This window comes from Lepisosteus oculatus, chromosome 5 (assembly GCF_040954835.1).
Source record: "Lepisosteus oculatus isolate fLepOcu1 chromosome 5, fLepOcu1.hap2, whole genome shotgun sequence".
Taxonomy (NCBI): domain Eukaryota; kingdom Metazoa; phylum Chordata; class Actinopteri; order Semionotiformes; family Lepisosteidae; genus Lepisosteus; species Lepisosteus oculatus.
In genome coordinates, this window is record NC_090700.1 from 1,761,572 (window position 1) to 1,787,601 (window position 26,030).

Here is a 26,030-nt window from a genome sequence, read left to right on the forward strand (position 1 = left end):
CTGGCCCGCGTCAGGGGAGCTGGGGTGCAATAGGCTGCCCGATGCCCTGGTGTGAAAGGGCATCACTCTTCCAAATGGACCTGCGGACCGTTCTCTGCTGTAAACATAGGAAATGCTTTCACTAAATGTGAGAAACCTGAAACTATCTTTTTCTGCATTTAAGGGGTTTTCACATAAGTTGACTACTCTCTTTTTATATTTTGAAAATGATCTGGGGATGTTGGGTATAAAGTTCTAATACCTGAAGCACATTCTATTTTTAGCTTAAACTGAAAATAGCTTCTGTTGCTGCCATTGCACTTGTCACATTTGGTCATTTTTTTCTGGTTAATACAGGACCCTCTTAAAGAACTCCATGGGGTTGTTATGGCTTGTGATTTAATATACAAGTATCTCTGCTTTTCTTTCGTATACGAGCTGCGGAAGGCCATTAACTGTTAGAGACCTCATCACCACTAGCTGATGCAGTTTTCCCAGGGATAGCGAAGAATGCTTTAGCTTAATTGGGTATCAAATCACTTTACACGAACAAATCCCACTGCTGTGAAGAAGTATAAAATATTTTGGTGGCTTCGGTTTCTGTTTTCTTAAAGCCAGCCTTTGTGTTGCTAGGTGACTATTGGAGCAGTTTTGAATGCTTGTTTGAGCATTTAAATCCATGTTTCTCTGCCTTTTTTCAAGTGACTTATGTTCATTGTGAAAGCTCAGTGTGACTGTACCCCTGTGGAAGACTGTCTGCCACTCCTAGATGTGTCTGGACATGTGGACATGTTGCGTCTCTGAGACCCGGTCACAGGCCTGTGCTCGTTTCAGTAGCTGGAACACAGGGTGAAGCATTGGAGAAGCACTCACACTGTTTTTCCCACTCTTCCCGTCCGCAGCTCCTTAGGCCTGGCTGTGGCTCCTCGAGTCCGATTCCTTAACAAAGCCAAGAAGGATAGAGAAGGAGACTTGGCCGGACTGTCCACCCACCCGAACAGCAGGGAGGAAGACGAGTCCAGCACCGAGGAAGAGCTGGAGAGCTTCAGAGCTCAACTTAGAGGGCAGAGTCCCACAGGTGACCGTGGGGTGCCCTCAGCCAGGGGAGGGGTCTCCCAACACACAGTGCCCGGTCCTGCTGGAGGGCCGCGTGGACAGGGGGAGGAAGACTCTGCAGATACGGAGCAGGGTGAGACCGCCGAGGCCTCGGAGCTGATGTTCTCGGCAGATGCGGACGAGGAAGACGATCTGAGAGACCTGGACTTGCTCACCGTTAAAAGGAAGGACGTTTTTGCTTTGGAAGCTGACACACAGGAGGTAGGTCTAACACCTTTCAGGTCTTGGCCTTTTTCTTTTAAGTTCGAAATCATGGGTGTGAACTGGATTTAAGTGCTGTCCCGGACGGGCTGACAAATGCTTCGGCTGGTTTCATCTTTAAATTTGTTGGCAGCAATTTGGAGGCACTGGGTTAGAGCCTTCTGGAGCAAGGCTCGAACGTACAGCTGTCCTTGTTAGGGCTTGCAGGGAGGTTAATGCAGGGCCTGCAGAAAACAAAGTTGGGATTCTGCGTCCAGTCTGCGCTTGTTAGCTGCTTCTTGATTTGAGTGATGCACCTGTACCGCTGTCCTCTGCCACGAGCAATAAGGACTGTGATGTGCAGGATGAAGGAAACAGGTAGCTTGAGACGATTGCCCTGATGTGCTTTATAGCACATTACCTTTGAGAACCCCACCCTCTGTCTGACTGTTAACGTTTTGAAGAAAACAAATGTTTTTTTTAAGGATTTAGGATTGTCGCTGTTAATAAACAAGTCTGTTCACAGGCAAACACGCTGACTAGCTGGTACTTCAGGAAACTTGTGTGCTTTAGTGTATGATTCCATTAATACACCTACCCAGCTGCTGTTACAGTAAATCACTTCCATGATGACAGGAGTGCTGCTGGAAATCTAGTATTCACAAGGTTAGTGAAACATTCAAGACTTTATGAATACGTTTTAAAGGCTTCTGAGCTGCTTTTAGGAAAAGCACATGAAAAGGCCGCATTGCAAGGTTTATCTAAAAAATAACAGTGTGGGACAGTTTAATCTTTATGTAACGGGGTATTAGTCCGGAAGAGGTAGCCTCTTCTGATGCAGCTGTAGAAACAGATGGATCGTCACTATTCTTGGAGTGGGAATGTCTTCAACCATCATGGTACATTGGAAAAGCATCTTAAGTTCCAAGGCACTTTGTTTTCTGGATGCATTTTCTGAAGTTCGTTGTATGCCAGAAAACTCATAAATCCGATTACATTTTTTGTTATGAGACAGGAGCTCACTGCGTATTTGGCTTCTGCTTCTTGATGCAGATTGATTCTGCGTTGTGGAATAAAGATAGCTGAATTCTTGCCTGGCTGACTTTCAGACAGCCTTTGTATACAAAATTATGCGTCTTAATTTTCTTTATGCAACGTGTAATGAGGATTCATCTAGCTCACATACATCACTGCTGGAATTTCAATTGTGTAATTCAGTTATTTGCAATCTTCCATAAAAAGGGGAGAGAGTCGTTCATAATCGTAACGTTAATCAGATTTACTGTGCTGTTCCTCAGGAGTGTTGGCAGGGGCTTGTTTATAGATTAACTGTAGACATGGGTAATCTGTCTAACGCTCGTGGTTAAATGTACCATGAATCCACGCTTGTGGCTCCTGGTGGATGACCACTGGAGTTTGGCAGAAACCAGCCCTGCCTTCTAGTCTCTGTAAGGGGCCTATATATGGTCAGAAATGAGCAACCAGCCTTGAGGAGAGATGCTCGCTGGCGTTGCGGTGAACCTTCGGGCTCACTGCCTTTCTGCGCGTTTCTCATGACCGCGCCTTGTCTGACGCTTGAGGTAAGCGGAGCGAGGGAGAAAGAGGGCCGCATGACGAAAGGCCCTTTGCTCACACCGTCTTGTTTGCTTGTGTGTGCAAGCGGAGTTAAGAATGAATGCTGCAGAAGGGCTGAGCTGTTTTTCCTTCTTTTTTGATGTTGCCTATATGCTGTAGTGCACAGACGGGGCCCCAGTCCAAGAGGGAAGAATAGCGCAGCGGTCGGCCCAGCTGAACACATTCTCTCTCCCCGTGGCGCCAGAGCAGAGCTCAGCGCATATTCAAGGGTCACAGCACTTAAATACAGAAGCACCTGTCTGGTTCCACAGCAGGCCTACCACACGAGTTGTGCCTCAGAGAGGAGTTGCAGAGGTGCGTTACAAGAGGCTCCTGAAGTCTCGGGCGTTTGAGCAGGTTTTCAGTTCCACTCCTCCGAAAGTTGCTCGAGCACGCCGTTCTCTATTTGGGGGGGGGGGGGGAGGGGGAAGGTCGTCTTGCCTCCTTTTCCAGCTGTTCCTGCTGTTACCCAGCTGTGGTGTGCTGTGCAAGTGCAAACTGGCTGCCAGGTGTTTCTGTGCTTCAGCTTGTGCTTGTTGGTTCTGACTGAAGGCGTCCTGTTAAAGGTGCCCAGGTCTTCTAAAATGTTGATTTGATTATGGGAGTCTTAGCCAGACGTTAAGGAGCAGCTGGTAAGGTGTGAAAACAGTGCCTGACTCTTGAATAGTTCAAAGCTGGGTACGTGTTGGTAGCCTGTTATTAGTTTACCTTCTTCCAGACTAGTTCTACAGATGGTACGCGCTTGGGCTTCTAAGGCAGTGATGCTCGTTTTGCAGACTGGGCACGCAGGCAGTCCTCTGCTCCACGCGTGTGGAGCCCGGACTGTGGACCACGCCGAAGGAGAGTGTCCAATGCTCTTCAAGCACGTGCAGTGTTTTTTTTTCCTACCGCGCCTCCTTTTCATTAGAAAATAAACCACTAATTGTAGTCGTTCATTTTTTTTTTTAAATCTCATCGGGAATTCTCTGGCATGCTGGCACAGTTCCCAGTGGGACTGTACTGGACAGAAAGGTGCGGTTTTCCAGTGTGCTGACCCGGAGGCGCTCATGAAATGTGCTGTGTCCCACAGCTGAGGTGCCTCATGTGAGGGCGCTGGTCAGGGAGGCCTTGCAAAGCGTAGGGGCCTCTTCCCGACGCAAGGCTGGGGAGACTGTTCGCACATCTACACGGGACATGTCCTCCTGCTCCTTGGCCAGTTTGTGAAGTTTCTGGGACATTTCTCTCAATGAGAAATAACAATCCCAGGTTTCCTTCCATGTGGTTTCACAACTGGACGAGTGCTGCTGGACTTGGGTGTGGTATCGTGCCCCGATACTTGCACATCGTGTGTGTTCTTCTGCCTGTATTTGGAGCACGCCGGGGTGAAAAATGCTATATCGGCGAAAGGAATTGATCTCTTCCTCTGTCGAGGCCTACTTGTCCTGTACAGGAGCCAGCAGGTTTGCAGTGTGAAAGCTGCTCTCCTGGCCTCACAAGTCGGCTCATCTGCCTTGTGAACAGGTACCGCTTGTGCTGTAACTCCACCCCCAGTGTCCCAGTGCACAAATCCTGCCATGTTTTCTTATCGCCACTGCGATAATTGTTTTCCTTTTCGACGATAAAGCCTCTGCATTTCTCCTCGACTTGCAGCTTGCCGCTATCTCGCCTCGACAGTGCCCGCAGTAATCCTATTCTCCCAGAGGAATCACGAGAGATTAATCCGTGTTGAGTCTTCACGTCTGACGAAAGTGATTCGTAGCGAAGTGAGGATCGTGCCTGGGAGGCCATTAAAATGTATTAGAGGCAGTCAGACGGCTCCCAGGGTGGTCATGAAGACATGACTCCGTATCCTCTCCCATCTGTTCACTTGAGGTTCTGACAAGGGACTCCCCAGTGAAAGAACCCGTCAGCATTTCTGCTTCGATTCTGTGTGCAGCTGGGTCTTTCTGCAGAGCTGAAATAATGGGAAAACAGGCCTGATGGATGCTGGTGCAAAGTCTTGAAACCCTTCACATTTCATGTCCTGTTTTCTCAAGTCTTCCAGCTGCCAGGAGTTTAGCTCATTTTATGTGAGAAACTCCAATGCTCTGCTTGCATTGCTTTCTGTTAGGAATCGATCATCCCCTGTATAAACCTTTGGCGCTTTCAGACAGTTCAGTACTTAATCCAGAGTGCTTTTATAAAGTTTAGAAATCATCTCTGTAAACTGTCGTGTTTCTCGGGAATGGAAAGTACGTATCCTATTTGTAAAATTCCTCAACAGCTCTGAAAATAAAATAAAAAAAGCGTTTGGCAGAAAGAGCATGGCGTGCCCGCCGTGCGTCTGTCTCACTCTCTCTTCCTCTGATCGTAAACATTCTCATTAGAATCCCCTTTGGTTAAAGGTTTCTCTCTCCGACACTGGCAGCTCATAAATCAGTTTGAACAGCCTGTGAAGAGCATCTGCTTCTCCCCTCAGAAGCTTTAATTCGGTTCTTTCCAGCAGTAATGGCGCAGTGAAAGGTAGATGCGCTGTTTTCATAGCTGACTGGGGGGTTAAACTCTGATTTTTTTTTTTCCATCGACCAAGAAGTAACTTGCAGTGGAATGCCTCCCAAAGCCCATTAAGCGTTAACATCTCGCTCTTCAAACAAGAGCATATTTTATGAAGTGGGGCAAGCAACAAAACTTGGCCTCCAGGGACACCTCAAGGATTTGAAGCACAACCTTAGATTTCTAAACTGAGTTCTGATGCGTGTGACAGGCAATTTTGTGCTGTAATTAAAAAAAGGCAATCTGTAATTCTGCTGGCAGCCAGCCCGATGCATTGTTAAATGCCTGTGCCACCATGTGCCTTTTTAACTGTGTGCACGCTGGTGTTGGAAGTGGAAGATTGCAGGTGTGTTGTGTTCGTACAAGAAGAGAATTTCATTGTAGTTGAAGTCATCTGCAGAGCATGCGAGTGATAACTGCATTACATCATGGTCTGTTTGCACATTGCTAAGTAACCGAAGGCTGGAGAATTCGAGTCTATGAAATTACACATAAAGATCAGACATTTAAAATTACTTTTGCCCTCTCGGGTAAATCTTTTTATGAGCAGCCTGAGTGCGATTATTTGTTGCTGTCTAAAGTGACACTTGAGAAAGAAGAGAAGATGTCACTAGCCTTGTCCTGGTACCTAGGAAGGTTATTATTTGTGAGTGTTGTCAGCTTACTTGAATGCTGACAAACAAGCAAAACAGCCAACAGTCAAAAATTGGTATTTGTGAAAGCCATGGCTGTAATTTTAGCTCAATCTGAAAGAGGAAAGTAGCTTTTAAAATGGAAGAAGAGCCCGCAGTGTCTCCTCCACATCACTCCAGCCTGTTTTTTGTCGGTGCAGATTGTGGTGTCTTGATGAAAGCTGTAAGCTGCATCTATCAATTTCCACCTGTCATCATCAACAAGGAAGGCCTTGTGCTGAAAATCTGAAGTGCTCTTGATAGGACACCTCAGACACCTCCTTTTGCATACAAAACAAGACTTGGATACCGGCAACCACTTAATATGGAAGGAATAAATGATTGTTCTGATCAATTTCTGTCAGATCAAAAGTCCACGTCTTTCCTAATGTGCATCAAAAGACGCTCTTCTTCCCTCTGCCACGAAATGCACTGCTGTCCACCCAGGCAGTGCATTTGTCCCCTTCCTGTACGTGTGTCTGCATGTTGCTCCCTCTGCAGGCTTGATCTCTGGGCTGAGCCGGGTCAGAGAGCGCACGTCTATGGAAGTCAATGGCTGTCCTGCCTCCTTCCACTGGCACAGAAGTCTGCTTTCTGGGATTCGGGGCACAGTGTGCCCGTCAGTGTCTGTGCTCTCCAGTGCGAACCCAGAATAACGAATTAACAAATGAACAGCCCTTAATCAACAGACGGTAAAGAAGCTGAAAATTTCATTGCAGTGATGGTAATGGTAATCGGAGGGTAGGCATGTGTTGACGTGCTCTCAGGTGGCATTTGCACAGCTTGTGTTTCGGCAGGTGCTCAAACATTGGTCCACCTAACTTGTATTGACTTGCACATTGATTTTCCAGTGTGACATTTCGTTTGATATTCTTTCCGTCTCCTTGTTTCGGAAGCGCTCTCCAGGACGCTGGGAGCCACACGGCTAAGGACAGGGTCCTGGCACTCTGTCAGGGAGAAGAGCATGACCGTACTGTGTTGGGGGGGGATGGGTGCTGTGGGTGTTGAGGCGTGGAGCTTTGCGTTGCATCAAAGCCCTCAGCTTCATGAGGAGCTGCAGAGGTGAGAGCGAACATCGCCTGCAGCAAGTGCTTTATTAACTCCTCTGCAGTGAGCTAAGAATATACTTGAGGTGGCTGAGGTTGTAGCTCACATGTTGTCAGCTGAGATGTGGGTTTCAAGTGAAACATATTTCATCCCACACGCGGGGAATAATGCACATGCAGTGCAGACCGAGGAGGGTGGCTGAGTGGGAGGCCAGCAGATCTCTTCGCTAGTTAACGCCCTCGGAGCAATTAAGGGAGGGCGGAAAACCGAAGCCTGGTGCCACATGGAAATCCGTCGCCCACAGCGCGGCGATTCCCAGAGTGCAGCTCTTGTGCTTTCAGCTCGCTGTTTTCAGAAAAGCTTTGTGGGAGAGAGGGCAGGCTTCACACACCGGCCTCCCCCCGACCCTGATCTGCGCTGTGCCCCCGGAGCCGCCTCTTCCTCCTGATCCGTGAATTACAGAGGCCAGGAATGTGGAGTCTCACTCGGTCATTTCAAGATCCTGGAAGGGGACAGTCCTCAGTGCTGGAAAGATGAGCAGCTTTAGACTTGCTGATGTGCCACTGGGGCAAACTTGTCCAGCGTTGTCCTGTCAAGGGAGAGCAGAGCGGATGGTTATCCAGTCTGTGCAGTTAATTTGTAAGAACTGGAGTGTTAGAGGGGACTTGAAGCAGGAGGCCACTTCATAAAAAAGTTGACAGCCGCTTTGCTGAACCTGAAGTGTAAACACTGGTAGCCCAGAGGCGATTCCGAAGTGATCTCTTGTCTTGGCCAACGGAGGTGTCAAAACCAGGGGATTTACCCCTGCCTGTGCGTCGCATGTTGTTATTGACTCTCAGCAGCAGCGCTCAAAGATTTCACCTTAATATTAGCGAGGTGGTGTGTTGGTGAACTGAATGCCTCTGATTTTATTAGTGTCACCATGGAGACTGAAAGGGGAAGGGACTGGATGTGCTCTGAGGAGCTGCAGGGGCCTTTAACTCCACTTCTGCACAAGTCTGCTGTCTGCTGGATCTGCTGTCCGCCAGGTCCTGTGAAGACCACCTTTATTTAGGCCCAGTCCTGCATTTTGTAAGAGGGCGGAAAAGGATACTGACTATATAGGCAATTTTCATGGATTTGTAGGGCAACATCAGTGTGGTTCTCTCTGCACGTACTGTACAAGCAGCTTGCTCAGCCTGAAAGCAACTTCATAATCCACAGGGGTGGGACTGATTGTGCTTGTATGGCACACACAGAATTTGCATTTATCGCACTAGAAATTCTAGCTGCCCTATGATGCTCTTACAGTCAATTTTATTTTGCAAAGGAACGAAGTTTTATAGCTTCGTGATAAAACTTGTATGTAAGGGGTTGCCACAGGAGAGAAGAGTGTACAGGGATATGCTTTCCTTTGAAACTTCGGCAGTTGTTAATTTGTACTTTATTAACATGTAAACACCCGTATGTTGTTCATCATGCAAGCTGTGTGGTCCATTAATGTGTGCAGATCCTGAGCCAGCTGGCTGCATGGACCCTCTGACAGCAGAAATGTGATGCTGTATCTATCCTCACAAGCTCCCACTGTTCACTTAACCTTATGGCGTTGTGGAGAGTGAGGGGACAGCAAGTGCAATCTAGATTTAAGCAGAACAAACTGAAATATTTCCAGGTTTGTGGCTGCACAGTGGAGGCCAGTGTCCACCACAGCACAGATTCTCAAACTGCTGCTCTCCAAGTGCACTCCACTGCAGAGTGCTGCTGCAGCCGTTAGTCATTAGCCGTTAATAGATAGTTAAAGAGGTGGTTTGGAATCTAAGGCTCTGGCTGTATTGCAGTAGTGCGATGGCATATACTTGAGGGACGGCGTATTGGTTATTACTAACAAGGGAAACTGCAATCGCAGTGGACGCAGTAGGTTGACCTTCCATTCCTCGACTCCCGGGCTGAGAATGGAGTGACCGTGCTCTCTGCCTGGCAGAGGACCGCCGTGACCGACACTGCAGCCAGCTGGGTAAAATCGACTTCAGCTGGCGACTGTTATTGTGGTAATTAAGTGAAAAAGTTGGCCGTGTTTTCCTGAGGAGCAGTGAGGAGATTTTCTCCTTCGAATGCCTGAGGTGTTTAAAATTTTAAATCATTTCCAAGGCTGAAAACATAGTTAAAATAAAAGAAGTATATATATATGTTACTTTTTTAGCCATATTCAATTTCTTGTATTGGGAATTTGTCTTTTCACTTACCCCAGCTTGCTCTCCATGAGACAAACAGTCAGAGAGAAGCTGGGGGTCAGAGTGCAGGATCAGTCATTTATACGGCGCCCCTGGAGCAGTTGGGGTTAAGGGCCTTGCTCAGGGGCCCAGCGAAGTAGAATTCCTCTGCCGGCCGCGGGATTTGAACCGGCAACCTTCCAGCCAGAGGTGCAGATCCTGACCCACAGAGCCACTGCACCGCCGGTGGTCAAGGGTGGTGATGAGACGCAGTGGAAGAGTTAATTATAACTTTTCCGAAAGTTTTCATTGGTCAGTTCTTCACTACTTCTCTGATCATGAGATGAGAAGATGAGCCAAAATGACACCTTATTAGTTCTTAAGATCAAGTCCCACATATTCATTATAGGCACTAGTTTTCAAGACGAATAACAAAATAAAAGGAATCTTGTACCATGTGTCCTGTATTCTACTTAATTGGATGGAAAATGATCTGGAATCAGTCCTACAAATCCATGTAAATTGCCTATACAGTCAGAATCAAGTGAAGGTAGAATTTAATTCTTCTTCTTCCAGAGTGTCTTAATTATCTACAAATGTGCTTCAAAATGCAATACACTACAGCAGTCAAAACAAAAAAAGGTACTTAAAACACCATATTAAGGACTGCTGATATAACACCTGTCTTTGAAAAGTGGTCAAAAGGTTAAAAAAGAGTCTTGAGAACATACTATAAGTTATACCCTGGAGTAGACCCTTCATTGCATCCAGCTCGTTTGGTGGTTAATAGTTAATTGATCAAGGATCTCATTCCTTGAAAGAAGCCAAGGTTTCAGCTTTATGAACATGGCTGGCTGACTTGCTCCATACACCTTCATTCCTTTGCATAAAGAAGTACCACCAATTCTCCCTTTTCAAAGCACTACTTATTACTTTTTAACTGAGCCCTCCTGATCACGTTTTACCAGTGATCCAAAATCTGTGGCGACTCCTCGTTGTTAAAACTGTCCGCTGCTCGTGCAGAAAGTTTTTTTTCCAAGCGGATCTTGGCGTTCTGCTTGGGCGTGCTGTTTCCGGCTGTTTTGGCAGAAGCATGTTATGGCTTCACTGGGGTGAGCGTTCCCTGTGCACGATGTGCGCTGAGAAAAATGGCACAGGGCGTGCTTGTCGAGGAGCGAGGAGGCAGGAGGAAGAGAACTCGCAGATGTGAAAGTGCTTCTGGTGTGGACAGTCCAGGGCATGAGCATGTAACCACAGACACTAACACTGCCTCTCGCCGGTACGGTTACAGTTGGATATATAGTGCCTAAACTTCTGGTGCAGCGGAAAACCTGAGGAATTATGGTCATATCAGCTGAGAAAGTGTACATTCTGCAGTGCCGATCTGACATTAGGGTTATATCGGCTCGCAGGCATCATTGAGTTGCGGAGGAGCCTGTCCCTGATCAGTCTTGCTAAGGTACGCACCAGAAAACAAACTTCAGAGATGCAGACTCTCTATGTAGTCTAATGGCTTTTTCTCCTGCTGGGAATTCAGATCTGAAGGTCACCATGCCGGCTGTAATTCGGTGGTATTCATATTAATTGGATACGACTGTGTGCCATGGTAGTATTTTAGCAAGAGTCACTGATGCGGGACGCAGTCAAGCCTTATTAGTAACGCAGTTTGTTTCTTTGCAGTAAAAGAAGCCTATTTCTCTGTGCTGCGAGGTCTTCATGCCAAATGGATGCAGTCCATCAGTGATACTGCAAGCTGAGCTGCTGAATTTATCATATGTAACAGAGTAACAGTGCTGTGTTGCTAATTGGGGGTGGACCAGAAAAACCACCAGACTATTGATTCCTATAATTTACTCCTGAAGTTCTTCTTGTGGTGCAGAGTGGAGGCTGCACAGCAGTCAGGGTTCTGGACGTGTAACTAGAAGGTCGTGGGTTCAAATCCCTGGGGATGAGCTGCTTTTGTACCTTGCTCAAGGGTTCCTCACTCACGTTGCCCCAGTTCCCCCATTAATACGTCCGGCTGTATTAATGAGTGTAAATATAACTTGCTTTGGAAATGAGAGCATCAGACAAATGAATCGGTATTTAATGTACTGACTCTAAAATATTCTAAATTCTGAAATCAATATTAAATGTCAGGTTAGGGATACACAAGCTTTTCTGTTCAATACGGACACTGTAGGTTTTATTTTTATACAGGCTATAGCAGCAGTCCAGGTAGCTTTCCTACAGACACCCGGCGCTTCTTCCCAGTATGCAATTTCCCTTTGAATTCAAAATGTAGAACTTTCTGGCCAAGGCTTACAGAATGGTCAGAGCAGACTTCTGTGGACCAAATGATGCATATTTTTGGTCGTAAGGACTGAGCAACAACCAAGGGTAGCAGCTGGTTGTGGAAATGAAAGAATTCAAGCCTGATGAGGATCCTCATGGGCAGTGAGCAAAAAGCCAGCAGTTTGATTCCAAAGTCTGACAGGAGTTCTCTGGAACTCTAACCAGAATGTATAATGATATTGAAAAAAGGCCATATGCACGTGTGTTTGTGAGACTCTGGATTCTTTAAAGACTGTTTGGTTAATAAGCGTCAAGACCAGAGAGCATTGCATCACAGTGTTCAACGTATGGACGGCATCGTAAGGGACATTGTTCTGAACTCCTGTCTTCTGTATTTTGAGACGGGCAGTTTACTACCGCTTCTCTAGTCTGTATGTAAAGGGTCTCTTTGCACAACATGCTCCTGCCTGAACAATCTCCGTGGCCCGTTGAGGTGGCCCAGAATCTGGTTTCAGGTGTGTGTCTGAGCAGTGCCTGATCAGGCGTGACGGAGCGCTGGCTTCATCTCTCTGAAAGATCAGTCAGCGAGGGTCTGGCGATGTTAAGGCTCCAGGCCAAGAATTGCTATCGATTCACAGGTGACCCTGGCAGGCTTTCAGATTTTCAGCTTCAGAAGGCAGCAATTGGATTTGTTCTCGCTGTGGATGTATCATCTCAGAGACATTGACCTGGCTGCTCTGCTGCATGTTGTTATTTGAAAATGAGCTTTGTACATGTTGCTTCACAACTACAGGCCTTTCTGTACATTAGCGAAACGGGGCAGAGACACCATGTTTTAATTTTCTGTCTGCTTTGCAGACGTCAACCGTTCCCTCTGTGGTTGCCCTGTCAGCTTTGTGTGTGCTGTACGTACACCCAGGAAATTAAATTAAACGGCTGATGAGAAGTTGTTAAACTTGTATCAGCAGCGTGTGCATAATGTTCTTAACAAACCCCTGCATCTGCGCTAGGTTTCAGGGATAAAGTTGGTTCTCTGCCATGTTTAAATACTGTATGCAACATAGACTTAATGTTTACTCCTAATTGTTTTAAAATATTTTGTTGTGGTTGTTTGATTTCAGAAATTAATTGATTGATCCAGGCCTTTTTTTAAAAAAGGAAATGAATTGCTGTGCGACCATGAAGGAATATTGGCTCTGATCAGTGTGGTCTCTTGTGCATCACTGATTGCTGCCGATGACGATAATGATTATTATAGTGGTTATAACAATAAAAGTGTTAATTCAATGAGGAAAAGTAGAAATAAAAAAGCACAAAAGCCGCCGAGCCTTCTTCGGGTGGCTGAGCACGTTGTTGCAATAATTAAGAGACCACTCACAATCGGTGTTGTAATTACTGTTACCAGATGGCACCTGAGCCAGGGAGCCTTACCTGTCAGGGCAGGTGGGCAGCTGTCTGGAGAAGAGGGGCTCTGTGAGGGATGCCCTGTGTAGGTTCCTGAACTACTGGGATGTCTTGTGTTGGACCCCATGTGCTTATGTGATTTACAACTAAGTATCTTGCGACTGAATATTGCTCCTGATCAGAGTGGTCTCTTGTGCATCATTGATCCCTGCATTCGAGGTGCTACACAGGGGCAAATGTGATTTATTTGCTCCTGTGTGGCACCTGCTGTGTGCTCTTGCGGCTCGCAGTGGGTAAATATCCTCCTTCTTGTGCCCATCCGTTACACTAGGGTGCCTCCCACGAGATCCTAGAGCTTTGACACCTGGGCTGGTAACGAAGACATCACACTGTCACCCACGCTGACGTGCAGTCAGTGCCGTTAGCTGTTCTTTAGGTAGAAATTCTGAGCTACAGATGACACAGATGTTCTAACCCTCAGCAGCCGGCTTCACCTAATTGGACCACCTGCCTGCGTTCGGCTCCATTACCTTAATAATTGGCCGTTATAGAACGGACGCCTCCACACTCCTGTTTCTTTTCCTTTTTTATCTTTGTGATGCTGAACCGAGAGTTTAGAGGCGTTTTGAAATGTCGTTAATTGTTTTCTTGGTTGGCAAGTGGTTGCCAAGCACTTGTGTGACTTTCCAACGCACACTGTAGTAATTATCATATAGGATGCACTAGCAATTGACAAGATGATTCCTTTTTTTTCCCCGAGAGTGTTTACACACTTGCTAAATGCGAAACATTGTCCTGCATTTGTTTTAGCCTCTGTGCAACAGTGATTGCCACGACATGGTCCTTTCTTTCCAGAGCTCTATCAGAGTATGTGAGCTGCTCAGAAAGAAGAGACTACGGGGACAGCACAGAACTGTGAACAGGTGCAAAACATTTGTTTTACTGCCTTTGAGCTGAACTTTCTCAGAGTTGACACTCCTGCTGGACTGGATCCATGTGCCATCTTGAGGGGACGACAGCCCTACGTGTTCCTCTAAAGTCTGGGTGATTGCTTTCCCTGATCAACTAAGCAGCCAATGAAAGCCATAGATGAGACAGCATCCTTACTACTATTAATACATATTGTCGATTGGCCAGTCAGCTCTTACCAATTGGGATTCTGTCTCCCTAGGCAATAAAGGAAAGGCCGTTTTCTGTGTGGTTCCATCATTGGCAACAGCCCCCCACAGGCCCCCAAGTCTCTCTGCTCTGCCTCTTCTTCCTGATCCAGCCTGCTCACCGAGTCTCATGGCCAAAAGGCTCAAACGTCTGGAGGAAGTACCCCAGAGGCCTGCACGCGTCTTTTGAAGAGCTCACCTGCAAGGCCGGCATTGGATGACTGGTTGATCAACCGGCATCTGTTTTGGCCGTGAAATCCCCCCCCCCCCCCAAAAAAAAAACAGTTTTGCAAAGAGACACAATTTTCTCTTTGCTTACCAGCTGGTGAAAGTGCGAGTGCACTAGGTTTGAGAGGCAGCTCTCCCTGTCTGTTTCATTCCATATAGGAATTCAAGTTTATGATGATTAGGTCTTTTAGAGCTGTCTTGTGAGAAATATTGAATGTACCCATGAATTCAAACTCTGTTTCGTTTGCCTCACTCGTGTTCATTGTGTTCTGTGTGAAGACGAGAGTTTCTCCCGGTCATTCTTAATGCTTTCAGTCTGTGAGAAGCTGGCTGGGAAGGCCAGAGCTGAGATGAGTGTTCAGAGAGTCCTGTGTAGCGAAGAGACCAAAGGAAATTGGCAGTGAAATTGGTTGAACTCAAAGTCTCTTTATTTCTGATTAAAAACCAAACCTTCCCAAACCATTCGCTTTCTGCAGTCAGGAAGTACTGTGCACACTATACTTGTCTTGTACATATACAAGTTCTATACTCCATTTTCTCTTCCAGCATGCAGGGATACTGGGTGTTTGTCTTGGATAACTGAACTCCTATTGAGTCCCACAATCCTCCCTGTGCTCCTGTCTTGGAGAGGCTTGTTAGTTCTGTTTCAAAATAACCAAATTTTGATCTTTACAGAACAGGATTGCTTTAATTGCAGTACAGTGCAAAAAAAACTTTTAATAATCTTTATTGTAAACCCTTCTAAAGAAAACATTTCTCACCAAGTGGAGCCATAGTGAGTGTTTAACAACACAGGCTTGAGCACTTTTTTTGATGTGGTCTGGCTGTGCCACTGTGTTGGTTGGTGCTGGGAAAAAATGCCCAGTCAAAGTTTCCAAAAAAAGTTTTATAATGAAAGACTACAACATACTTTGGAAATACATTTTCATAATGGGGTTTACATCTTAGAGTTTTAATCTTCCAGTCCTCTGGAACCTATGTCTGATAACTACACCACACGTGCGTTTTTTAGTTGTGATTTGTCTCGCCCTCCAATAACTACAGGTTCGTGATTTTGAGTGTAAGGGGAGCGCTGCATGCTCAAATGCCGAGATTAATCTTTGTATTTATTAGCACTGCCAGTTAATAAAGTACAACTTTATTTCTTCAGCTCTGGGAAAAATCCTATTAGGTGGACGAGGATGTACTGGAGCCGCATCCTAATGAACTTATTGGCTGCAGCGGGCTCTTTCCACCTGTCACTTAGTGCCGGAATTTAATTGGAATCCAGTCTCAGCCCGGCGCGTCGGAGCAGGGGGTTAACAGTCCGGCGCGTCGGAGGAAGTGCAAGGTGGCATTCGTCTGCAGGGCCTCGTCCGAGTAAATGGGCCCAATATTCCTGATGTCAGCAGCGTGGTTTCATTGCAGATTTGCTAGGGGCTTGGTTTAGCGGCCAGCTGCCTCTTCCCTGTGCGCACGAGGGGGGGACGCCTGCTGCGGGCCAAGAGCCCCCGGCCTGCGTGTGTCCCGCGGGCCCCCTGGGGACCGAGCGCTTCCAGCAGGAGGCTCTCCCAGGGTCTTGCTGCTGACGTTCAGTGGAAGAGAGCAGATCTGCTCATGCCACAGTGGCCTTCCCCTCTGCTCGCCCTGCTTTGAAAGGCCCTAGGGAGAAGCAGGAGAGCGAATCGTGTTGCTCAGGCTGGTTCGGTCAGCGCGTGGAGACATTTCAGCCGCTTGGAAGTGGCCTTTGTTTTAAATGGCCTGCAGTTCGCGTGCGATTACCCTGAGGGGAATTGAACAAGAGGCCAATCCGTTAGATCTCAGGGTGCTAAAGAACAGCCACTTCGCCTTTCAGCGGTAGTGTAGTGTGGAAGAGCTCTGACAACTGCACAGCCTGAGGACCTGTCTGCACTCTGCAGAGCTCAGTTTTCACAGTGCAGTCGGGAAAGCGCTATACCCATTTTCCTCTTGGGGACAGGGGGAGTGAGAAGTGCCTGGGACTTAGTGAGGCTGTCAGGGGGTCTCGGCAGGCTCTGCCAGGAGTGTGCCGCTAGCTGAATGGCAAGCTGTTTCATGAGGTGTTTCTGATTTGGTCTTCTTTAGTTCGGGACAGCTGCATGTAGAAACCTGTAATAACCTGACAGTGAGAACGCCTGGGAGATCTCCTTAACTTCTAAAGACGAAAGTTCGACTCAGCTTCTGTACCTTTATGAACACCCCCCCATCTCTGAATAATAGCAATAACCATGCCACCTGCTGCGTTTACTGTCCTGCAGGCTACTCGGCTGAATGAAGGAGCATGTGTGCATGCATACAGCAGTATTTCTAATCCCTCTTCTGTGTTAGATGAGTACGCATTACCATTAATAATTCCTGCCTTCTAGGTTAATTCAGATTTGCTTTCCTTGCGTGTTATCCCATTCAGTTTGATCGTGCAGTGGTTTAATTGGTATCATTGCGACAACATTGCTGGAGGTCTTACAGATTAAATATTTGTTACTGTCCTCAGAAACCTGGCATATTCTAGCTTGCCCTTGCGGTGTCTCTGATCCAAAGGGCCGTGCTGTTTGATATTCTGTTCAATGCTTTTACTAGCGTTGGCTTTTTTCCCCGCCAAATTGTAGGTTAGTACAGTGAGAGACTGACCCCTTACTTCCATGTTTCCTTACTTTAAATTGGAGCATCGGCATTAGGATCATATATAAATAAATGTACCCTTTATAACTCCCAGAACTTTGTGGGCTCAAAGATGGGCCCCAGGGTATTGATTACGCTGAACAAGAGGACAGGCTGTGCTGTTCCAGGTTTTCAAGGCAGTGAACAGGAGTGATCTTGATATCTAACCCAGTCCAGCCTCCCGTGGTCCTGTGGATTTTCCCAGGAGACCCCCTGGGAACTGAGCTCTTCCCTTGTCGTCAGCCAGCGCGCTACAGAAGTTGCACGGAGGGGTGAGGATTTGGAGTGGCCTGATGGGTCCTGTCACATCTCTTTGAAAGCTGATTTGATGTGCTGCTCTGTCTTTGTCATGTTTCAGTGAGCTAGGATCCAGAGATTAAATTGCATTCATTCCAAAGCTGTTTTTTTTTCTTTGTTGTGAGACTTAGGTATATGCCAGTACTTATTTACTTTCTTATTTAGAATTGCCAGTTATATTTGTTATTCCCACCAGATCATTAATTGCCAGTTATGTGTTTTTTAACTCTTAATTTGTGGCTATGAACGCTGTGACTGCACATTGGAGTGGGATTCAGAAGCAGAATTCAGAAGAATCCCCTACCCCACCCACCCTTGTATTTAGCCACTCCCTACAGACCCACCGATGTATTTAGTCACTCCCACCAGACACACCCACTTTAGAGCCACTCCCCCAAGACCTGTCTATCTGTTTTAACAATCTCACTTGGCCATATGTTTAGCCACTGCCCCAGACATGCCCATATCTGTTTAGCCACTCCCCCAGACATGCCCATATCTGTTTAGCCACTCCCCCAGACACGCCCACATTTGTTTGCTATTCACCTCCCCTGCCCACCATTCTGCCTCTCCTCCAGATACACACACTGCTACCCGGCCCATTTCCGAGCTACTGCTCTACACCCACCTGGCGTTGAGCCACCCCTCCAAGATGCCTGTGTTTCAGCTAATGGTCTTTTAACAAATGCACACACAGGAAGATTCTGGAGGAGGAGAGGCTGTTTCTGCAAGTACCCAGGAGATACAGAGGCCGAGAGTATCCTGTCGACTAATCCCAGTTTACTCTACTGCTGGGGGAGCCCTGTTACCAGTCTGCTAGTAGTCCTACCTAGACTCAAACCTGGGCATTCACCTGAACCACTTGAGCCACTCAGGAGCCCCTTAATGTTCCTCATAATCCGTTTTTTATTTTTATTTGCACCACAAGACATTTATTCCTCTAGGCCAACTATTGAGCCTTCCACTGAGTTGTTGTATGAATTTTTGGTGTTATCTTTTTCAGAGTACTTTTTTTAGGGACCTTCCACTGCAGGTCTGAGAGCTGTGATTCTTTTTCCTTCTGAGCTGGAATCAGTTTTTTTTTAAAACTTTGACTCTGTCAGGTTTGCTGTTAAGCTCTTGAGCTTTTGGATTGAAAGAGCAAGAGCTGGAACACTGGGTGTAGCCGGTCGATTCTGATAAAGACCACGGGAATCAATACTGGACTAATAAAACCTCCACAGCTTGTTCACCGTCCTGTTCGGCTGTGAAAGAAGTGACAGCACTGTTTGTTATTAATATGTCCACTACCCAGCTCGCCCTCGCGGCAGATCTTAAAGGGAAAATAGATTTCAAAACAATAAATCATGATTTCAATCATGATTGAAAACTGCAGTGTCTGATTTTATTATATTAATAAATTAAATATATAATATACAACATAATTAAATATGATATAATTCTATTCACACATTAAATTATTTTATTATGATAAAATCTCCAACACTTGGATTGTTGCTGAATACTATGTTTTTACCCTGTCTAACATTTTACCTTAGATCCTTGATTATTAAATACTGTGTCGCTTCCTTTAGGTAAGGGGTTAATGAACATCGTGCCATATGGGTTTAATAAAGAGCAAATAAAGCAGATGAGAATAACAATGGTCGCTAATTAAAACAGCGCATTACACAGTATGATTATTGCTAGGAGCTCAGAAAGAAACCAAATTGCAATTAATTGCCACACATCAGAAAGCAAATAACATTTCGTGGTTTTATTTTACAGCATGAAGTAGTGTGCTGCATACATTATAAAAATGCAGTTGCTTCAATTACAGTTTTGTGCTGCGTTTACGGTATATGCACAGTTGTAACTGTAGTAGTAACCGTGCTTAACATTTTAACCCTGATTATCATCTAGGACATAAAAGTTGATCAATAATTGATGATAAGCTCCCAATCTCAAAATGAACCCATGCTAATTCCTTCCATGTTGTTGGAAACCTCTGGATTTTGAATTGTTTAACAACCAGAATTGTTCAGTAACCAGAGCTGGGGGATATGAGAATATTGTACTTGGTGTGTTGAGTCCTTTTAGAGTCTCTCAAACTCTGGCTGTTATAATATCATTTAATGTATTTGGGTCTTTTCTGTCTAATTTATAGCTTTACTTACAGAACAATGTTTAATGTGCTTTTGGAGTGACTCCGATCTAATGTATATTTCACCTTATGTGGATTTTTCAACAGTTCCTTCAATAAAATGTTACATGTCAATCTGCAATCACTAAATCATAAATTATTGCCTGAAGGAGAAAATGCCTTCAGTAACAGCCCCTCCTCGTCATCATCATCATCTGGAGTCTGAGTGAACAGTGCCGTTTTTTATTTGTAGGGAGTTACTGCAGTCCTTGTGGCTACACTTCCTAATTATGGATGCTTCATCATTTCAATGTTCAGAAGACATGCTTTAGCCAGCATGTCTGCATTTCATGTAACATGATCGTACTGTGGTGTACCTGTAGATTAAACCGATGAATGTGGGCTATTGCTGCCTGTTTTGCCCTGTGATGTTCACAGCCCAGAGCCCACCAATGTTTTAGCTCCTTTCTGGTTCAGCAGGCTGTATTAAGTGCCCTGATTTTTTAGCTTGGCGGTGTGGCTCTACAGCAGGGGTGTTTTGCAGCATCTGGTTATTAAACAGTGACCAGACGTGTTGGGCGCTGCAGTTTGGTATGGCCTGCACTTCATTTCTGTTCTGGACTTAATATTCCCTTTAAGTACGGTTCATTAAGCAATAGATTGGCACAAATAATAATAAAAAACACCTTTCAGGATGGCATATGATTTCAGTTACTGTAGGTCGGTATTGTCCTCTCAGCCCTGATGTTCTGTATCCTGAAGTAACAGCAGGACAGTTCCAAGAGTGAAGAGTGTCCTCCATAGTCATCGGTTTATTACAAACTTCTGAGAGCTTCGATGTTACTTGTTCTGCTTCAGAGGCCCAACTTGTCGGTGAAGTTCAAGGGTAACCTTAACATTTATTAAGGGTGTCCTGGCCCCGCGAGGGAGCTGTGCTCCAGCTGCAGATCCCACCTGCGTTTGAAGATATTGTTGCGTGATGCAGATGGGCCTAGAGCGTAACAATGATTCCCTTTCCAGCAGGAATTTATAAATGACGAAAGTTTTATTATACTTTCAGACATTTCACCTTGCTAATTCATCCGTGCTTTTGTGTAGTGTGTTAATAAATAAATTATTTCCTTTTAAAAGGAAAAGCTCCTACAATAGATGTTTTTTATCTGCAGGAATCGGCACAATATAGTGTTTTCCCCTGTTTCCCATTGGATTGTAATGTCCTTGACATCCATAGTGTCAACAGGAGAGGCAGCGGTCTCTGAAGCGAAAGCATTTGTAAGTGTGTCTTCCTGTCCTGCCCATGGTAACTTTAAATGCCCTCACCCTTCAGCAGCGAGCCCTGGGCGGGTCTGAGTGGCGCGTGTAGTTGGTGTCTCTCAGCTGAGCATTATGGTCCCGTTGTTAACGTGAAGAATGCTGTCTTTGCTCCTTCCTGATCACGGCGCCCGGAAGGCGAAAACATTATTGGAAGGTGTCACTTTTTTTACACTGCCTGGAGAAAAGGTTCCTCTGCGTTTCCGAACACTTGACCAAGGAGAGACGAATGGTCTCCCAGCATCACCATGTCTGCTGTCCTGCTCCCTTGACTAGTACTCCGTTGTCTTTGGCCCCTTCTGAGCTCAGTGTGCTTCTTGCCAAGCAGCTCTGTTTCATCTGCAAGATTCCAGAAGCCCTCAAGAACCCACCAGCAGCAGCTTATAACATGCTGGTGGAGCCAGAGGTCATACCACATCTTAATCGTGATGTACAGCTTCACCTTTAGAAGGCGTGCACTTATAGTTAATGGAGAAGGTCAACTTTCACACATTTTGTTCATTTGTACAGCTGTCATAGATCCGACTGAAGAAAGATGCATGTTTAAATTAAAACAAGTTGTGAGACTTAAAAATTGGAAAAAAGGATGTGTTTTTATTATACGGTATATGAATCTTTCAGTTTTTCTTAAACTGTTAGCTTTTTAATTATTAACAGTTTAAGTAATTGCTCCCCAAACCTATTTGCGGTACAAGAATGGTACCAGTGCCGTGCTTAGTTCACAGAGCAATTGACATAGCCATTTCCTATTATCATTAGGTGCAATGTTTTACCATAGATGGAAACAAAAGCAATAAAATAAGTTTAAATAAATCATAAAAATAGCCGTGAAACTCAAATGGACATTTAAAACATAATCCTGTTTTTCTTTTTTTAATGAGGCTGTAAGTGCTCCATGAATTTCAAAAAAGCTCAGCAGCAATTTAAAAAGTGCTTTCCCTGCTGTTTCACCATGTGCTGCAAAACCTAATTACTGGCTTTGACCCTGAATAGTGTGGAGAGAGAGGCCAGTTAGCACAGTGGAAGCAGGAAGAAGCCAGACTCTACCTGCTGCTGTCTCCGTGCAGGAAGAAAGAAAGTGTGTGTCCTTGAGGGGACACTGATAAATGCGACTTTAACCTGTTTAACTGGTGCCGTCTGTGCTTCCCGAAAGGCAGTGAGTCCAGGGACTCTACCGATTTTGCCCAGTTTCTCCCAAGCATGTAATTCAGACATCTGTAACAAGAGGAGACTGTGCAGGCTTGAAGAGGATTGTGTCCACTTGCGCCAGGTGGCATGTCAGGCTGCCCCGCCACCAGCCCTGCCATGGATACTGTGACCAAGGAGAGGGGATGGAGCACCAACTCATCGTCATGGCAGCCGACAGCTCCCCTCCAGGATGGTACCCAGCACTCCAGCGTGGTGTTGGGCTTGTACTTGGCAAATCACAATAGCAGATTTAAACTTGACACTTTGTTGTGGTGTGTGTGTGTGGGGGGGGGGATATGTTCCCCTTAATTAGTCAGTTGGCAAACATTTTCAGGAGGGAAACCAGGCTGAGAGTGTAAAAACACTCCACAGAGGTATTCAGTCTGGCTTTAACGAGCGAGAGCAGAATGTCTCTCATTCCATCTGTTGACGATGCTTGGATCTGTTTAAGGATTGTTTTGGCACCATTGTCAACAAGCAAGCACCAATTATGAGGTTTAGAGTTAAAAATCGCAGCAGACCTCAGCTTAGCCTTCAACTGTCATCTTTAATAAGAATCTAGCTTGGCGAGCTTCTGGGGCCTATAGAAAGCCATCTGATTGGCTTTCCTTTAGACAAATTAGAAATAAATACTCACAGGCCGTTAGAAGCTTGAAATTGAGCACAACCGTCGATTCTCAAGCTGCCAAATACAAAGACATTTTGGAAGTAAAATGTATGCTGAACTAGTCGTTACCATCTCAATGACTTGTTTCAGTTATGAAAGTATTCTTGTGATGGGTAAGAAAAACTATTGTTTGAGTAATTTGACTACTCGGCCTTTTCTACATGTTTGCTGTGTGTTTGATTGTCAGTACAGTCCAGAGTGCCTTCCCTCTTGGCGTATTTCCCATGACTGAATGTGAAGTCCTAGCTCTCCTGTGTACAACTGGTAGTCATGAGCACACCAATCATGGAGGTATTGAGGCAGTTTTTTTTTAATAAAACCTGCAGCTAATTTAATATCTGTTCCACAGTCCCCATGTATTTATTCTCCCTTTTATAACACTGGTATCACTGTGTCTGACTGTACTGGAAGCTTGTCCCTTTTCTGGTGTCTCAAAGAGGTGGATGAGACAGAACTCTATCAGCTATAGACCTGTATTCATTTTGTCTCCCCTTTCAAAAAAGTTGCCAAGGTGCTAAGCTCTTTTTTTAGACCGCAGTTACATTTTATGAGATGCACAGCTGGGTTTTCATCTTGGGCATGGGTGTGTCCCAGGAATCTTGAAATTTGTCAGAGAAAACGTAATGGCTCTTAACAAAAATTACACTTATGCAGTTTTCTTTATAGTTCATTTTTGATGCTGTGAATGGCTATGGTCTTATGAAAACCTTTTTTTAGTCTTGAGATAAACTCACTCAGCGGTTTCAGATTTACCTGCAAATCAATTGCAGTCCGTGAAATGTCACAGCTTGGTTTTGTGACCTCTTCAAGTTGCTATGGGCGTCCCATAAGGCCCTTTCCTAGGGCCCTGCTCTTTTCTCCCTCTGTATTTACAGTGTTGCAGCAGTACCCATATCATCTTCTGTGCTGACCACACTATCTTCTACTCCGCTAGACCCACTTATCACCAGTAGTAACTGATTCACTGCTTCACAGCTTCGCAGTTTCCAAATCAGCGCCTCTGTATGGTAACGAGGAACACTGGCGCCATACCTCTTGCTGTGCTGTTAAGCAGAGGTCGCAATTAAATAATTATTACAGATTCTCTGAGGTACTGTTAGTGAGAGTAAGTGTGTTAACCCGAGTGTCCTGCCTGCCTTCCTCTCTGAGCTTGTACACTCTGTCTTCCCTTACAAGCCCGGTCCCTTCTCCCCCTGATTTGCTGTGTAGGGGGCTGTACTATAGAGGCAGGGGAAGTGGGCCCCCTCCTGTGTGCGACACACTACGCAATTGCAAGGGCTTTTATTATGTTTGAGAAATCAGGTGCCAATATTTAAGGCATACATTTAGAGCAATCTAAGACTATTAATGATAACAGCAGACGAAGACCTAGAAATAAATTATAATGTTGCTATTAAATATAGGCATGTGCAAAATATCATCTCTTGCACATTAAGAGTATAAGAAGGAACAAATTACCTGTTCTTGTTTGTAACCTGTCTAAGCTGTTCGGTAGTTAGTAGCTGGTTGATGGTTTTTGTTTTGTTCCTTAAACGGTTTCATCAGGGGTGGCTAGTTATAGTTTTTTGTTGTACCTCTAGGCTTCTGTATGTACGTTCCCCTGACAGTATGTGCTGCAGAGGGCCAATGTGTGTGTTTGCGGTCTTCTCAAATGAAAGCTTGCAGGGAATGTTCATAAATCTTCATTTGCCAGCGTGGAGGTTCCACAGTGATTTAATTTAGGGAGATGCGCTCTTTTGGGCGGTGATGTGTTTAGGTGTTCATTTAACTCTTTCCACAAGCCCGAAGAAGCTTGCTTCAGAAAAGAAACCCTTCGGGCTCTCCATTTAGGTTTCGAACTTGACAGCTGAATTTATAGCTCGTTCCGTTTTGGTTAAAACATTGATCATTGTGCATTAAAGTACCATGGCTGGCTCATTATTTTGCCCTCAGCTGTTCGTGTTACGACAGGCCAGACTAAACACTGGAACCCATTTATAATAAAAACAGCCAAGCAAATAGATATGGCTATAAATTATCTCAGTCATCATTCTGCGGGAGGACTGCTAAATAGAAAGAAAATGTATCGTGCATTTGCCCTTGAAAAATAACTTGTATATTGGTTCAGACTTGTAATTGTTTTCAGACCCCTTTGTATTTAAGGAGGAAATGCCATTCCTACAGAAGGTAAAGTTAAGGCTGGAATCAATGTTGGGGATTGCGCCGGGTTAGTGGTTAGGGTGAGGATTAAAGTTAGGATTTGCATTAGTTACTCTCGGAGTAGCTCTCCCTTCATCCTTTCCATGAACCTTGACCTTGAGCTGCTCTCCTAACCATTTATGCATCACTAACCTCAACCCAAACCCAAGTTCCAAACTTAAGCAGGCTTCTAGGTATAGCATAGCTATAGAAATGTGCTGTCATTGCTGGAAATTGTTTTTACAGTTCCCTGTAAGAAGTAAACTGTGTGATGAAGTTTACTATGAAGTATACATGTTCCTGCTTTCATAGAGCTATTGCAATGAAATATTCTTGCTGAATCTTCCTCGCTCTGCTGCTGAAATCACAGTCTGCCTGCAAGGCATAAGGCATATCTGTGGAGCCTCAACAGTGCCCAGGATTTCTGCTTTTTTACTGGGGATAGTCTTTTTGATTTGTTTCCTTTGCTTTTTCTCTGTCTGTTTCTTAGTTTGCTCTTTTTGTAGTCATCACCAGCAGGCTGTGTCTCTATATCTTGAAAGTTTTTTTCGAAGATGCCTTAAGAAAGACGTGCACCCCTGTCTTGATTTGAAAGTCACTCATCAAACTTTCGAATCATCCGTCACTCATCAGTGCTCATCAAACAAGAGCACTTTGCCACGGCTCTTCTATCCTGACAGTAAAGACCCAGGGAGGAAGTCTGAGAGGATATGGCTGAAGAACCGCGCTGTGGCTGAGTGCACCGATTTCGTGCATCTTGACTTGTCTTGTGTCTTGTAAGGGGCTAAAATGACATTTCGCTCCTGTCCTTTTGGGAGCTGATGATGAAAAGTTAAAATGCTGAACCTCAGCAGAATGTAAACTGTGGTCATAATACAAACCCGTGTATGAAACCATTGATCAGCTATGTAAGAAACACAGACCATATCCTTGCAGGCCTGTCGATAGGGTGAGCCAGTTGGTGTTAGCCTAGCATTTTGCATAGTGGATAATGTGGCAGTGTGTCACGCTGTGAGACTTCAAAGGAACGAGTAAAGGTTTATTCCATGCTGAAAAGAAAAGCGATACAATGTATCGGTTGGGGAGCCACTCCTGAAGAAGGGACCACAGCCAACACTTGTTTCTTTTCTTTTCAGCGTGGAATAAACCTGTACTTTTTCCTTTGTAGCCTACGCATACTGATGCAACTACCTACTGGAACTACTTCAACGCTGTGAGTCTTGTCTGCCCTGTCAGATCTGG

The 26,030-nt window shown here is 45.3% G+C and overlaps 1 protein-coding gene across 2 annotated transcripts in view; it reads left to right on the forward strand.

The window, feature by feature from the left end:
* Positions 1–26,030, forward strand: part of ddx10 (DEAD (Asp-Glu-Ala-Asp) box polypeptide 10) — a 104,945-nt gene that overhangs the window by 26,605 nt on the left and 52,310 nt on the right. For both annotated transcript variants that reach the window (XM_069189831.1, XM_069189832.1), the window contains exon 13: positions 882–1,296. In XM_069189831.1, the coding sequence (XP_069045932.1) occupies positions 882–1,296 (415 nt within the window). The remainder of the gene's footprint in view (positions 1–881; positions 1,297–26,030) is intronic.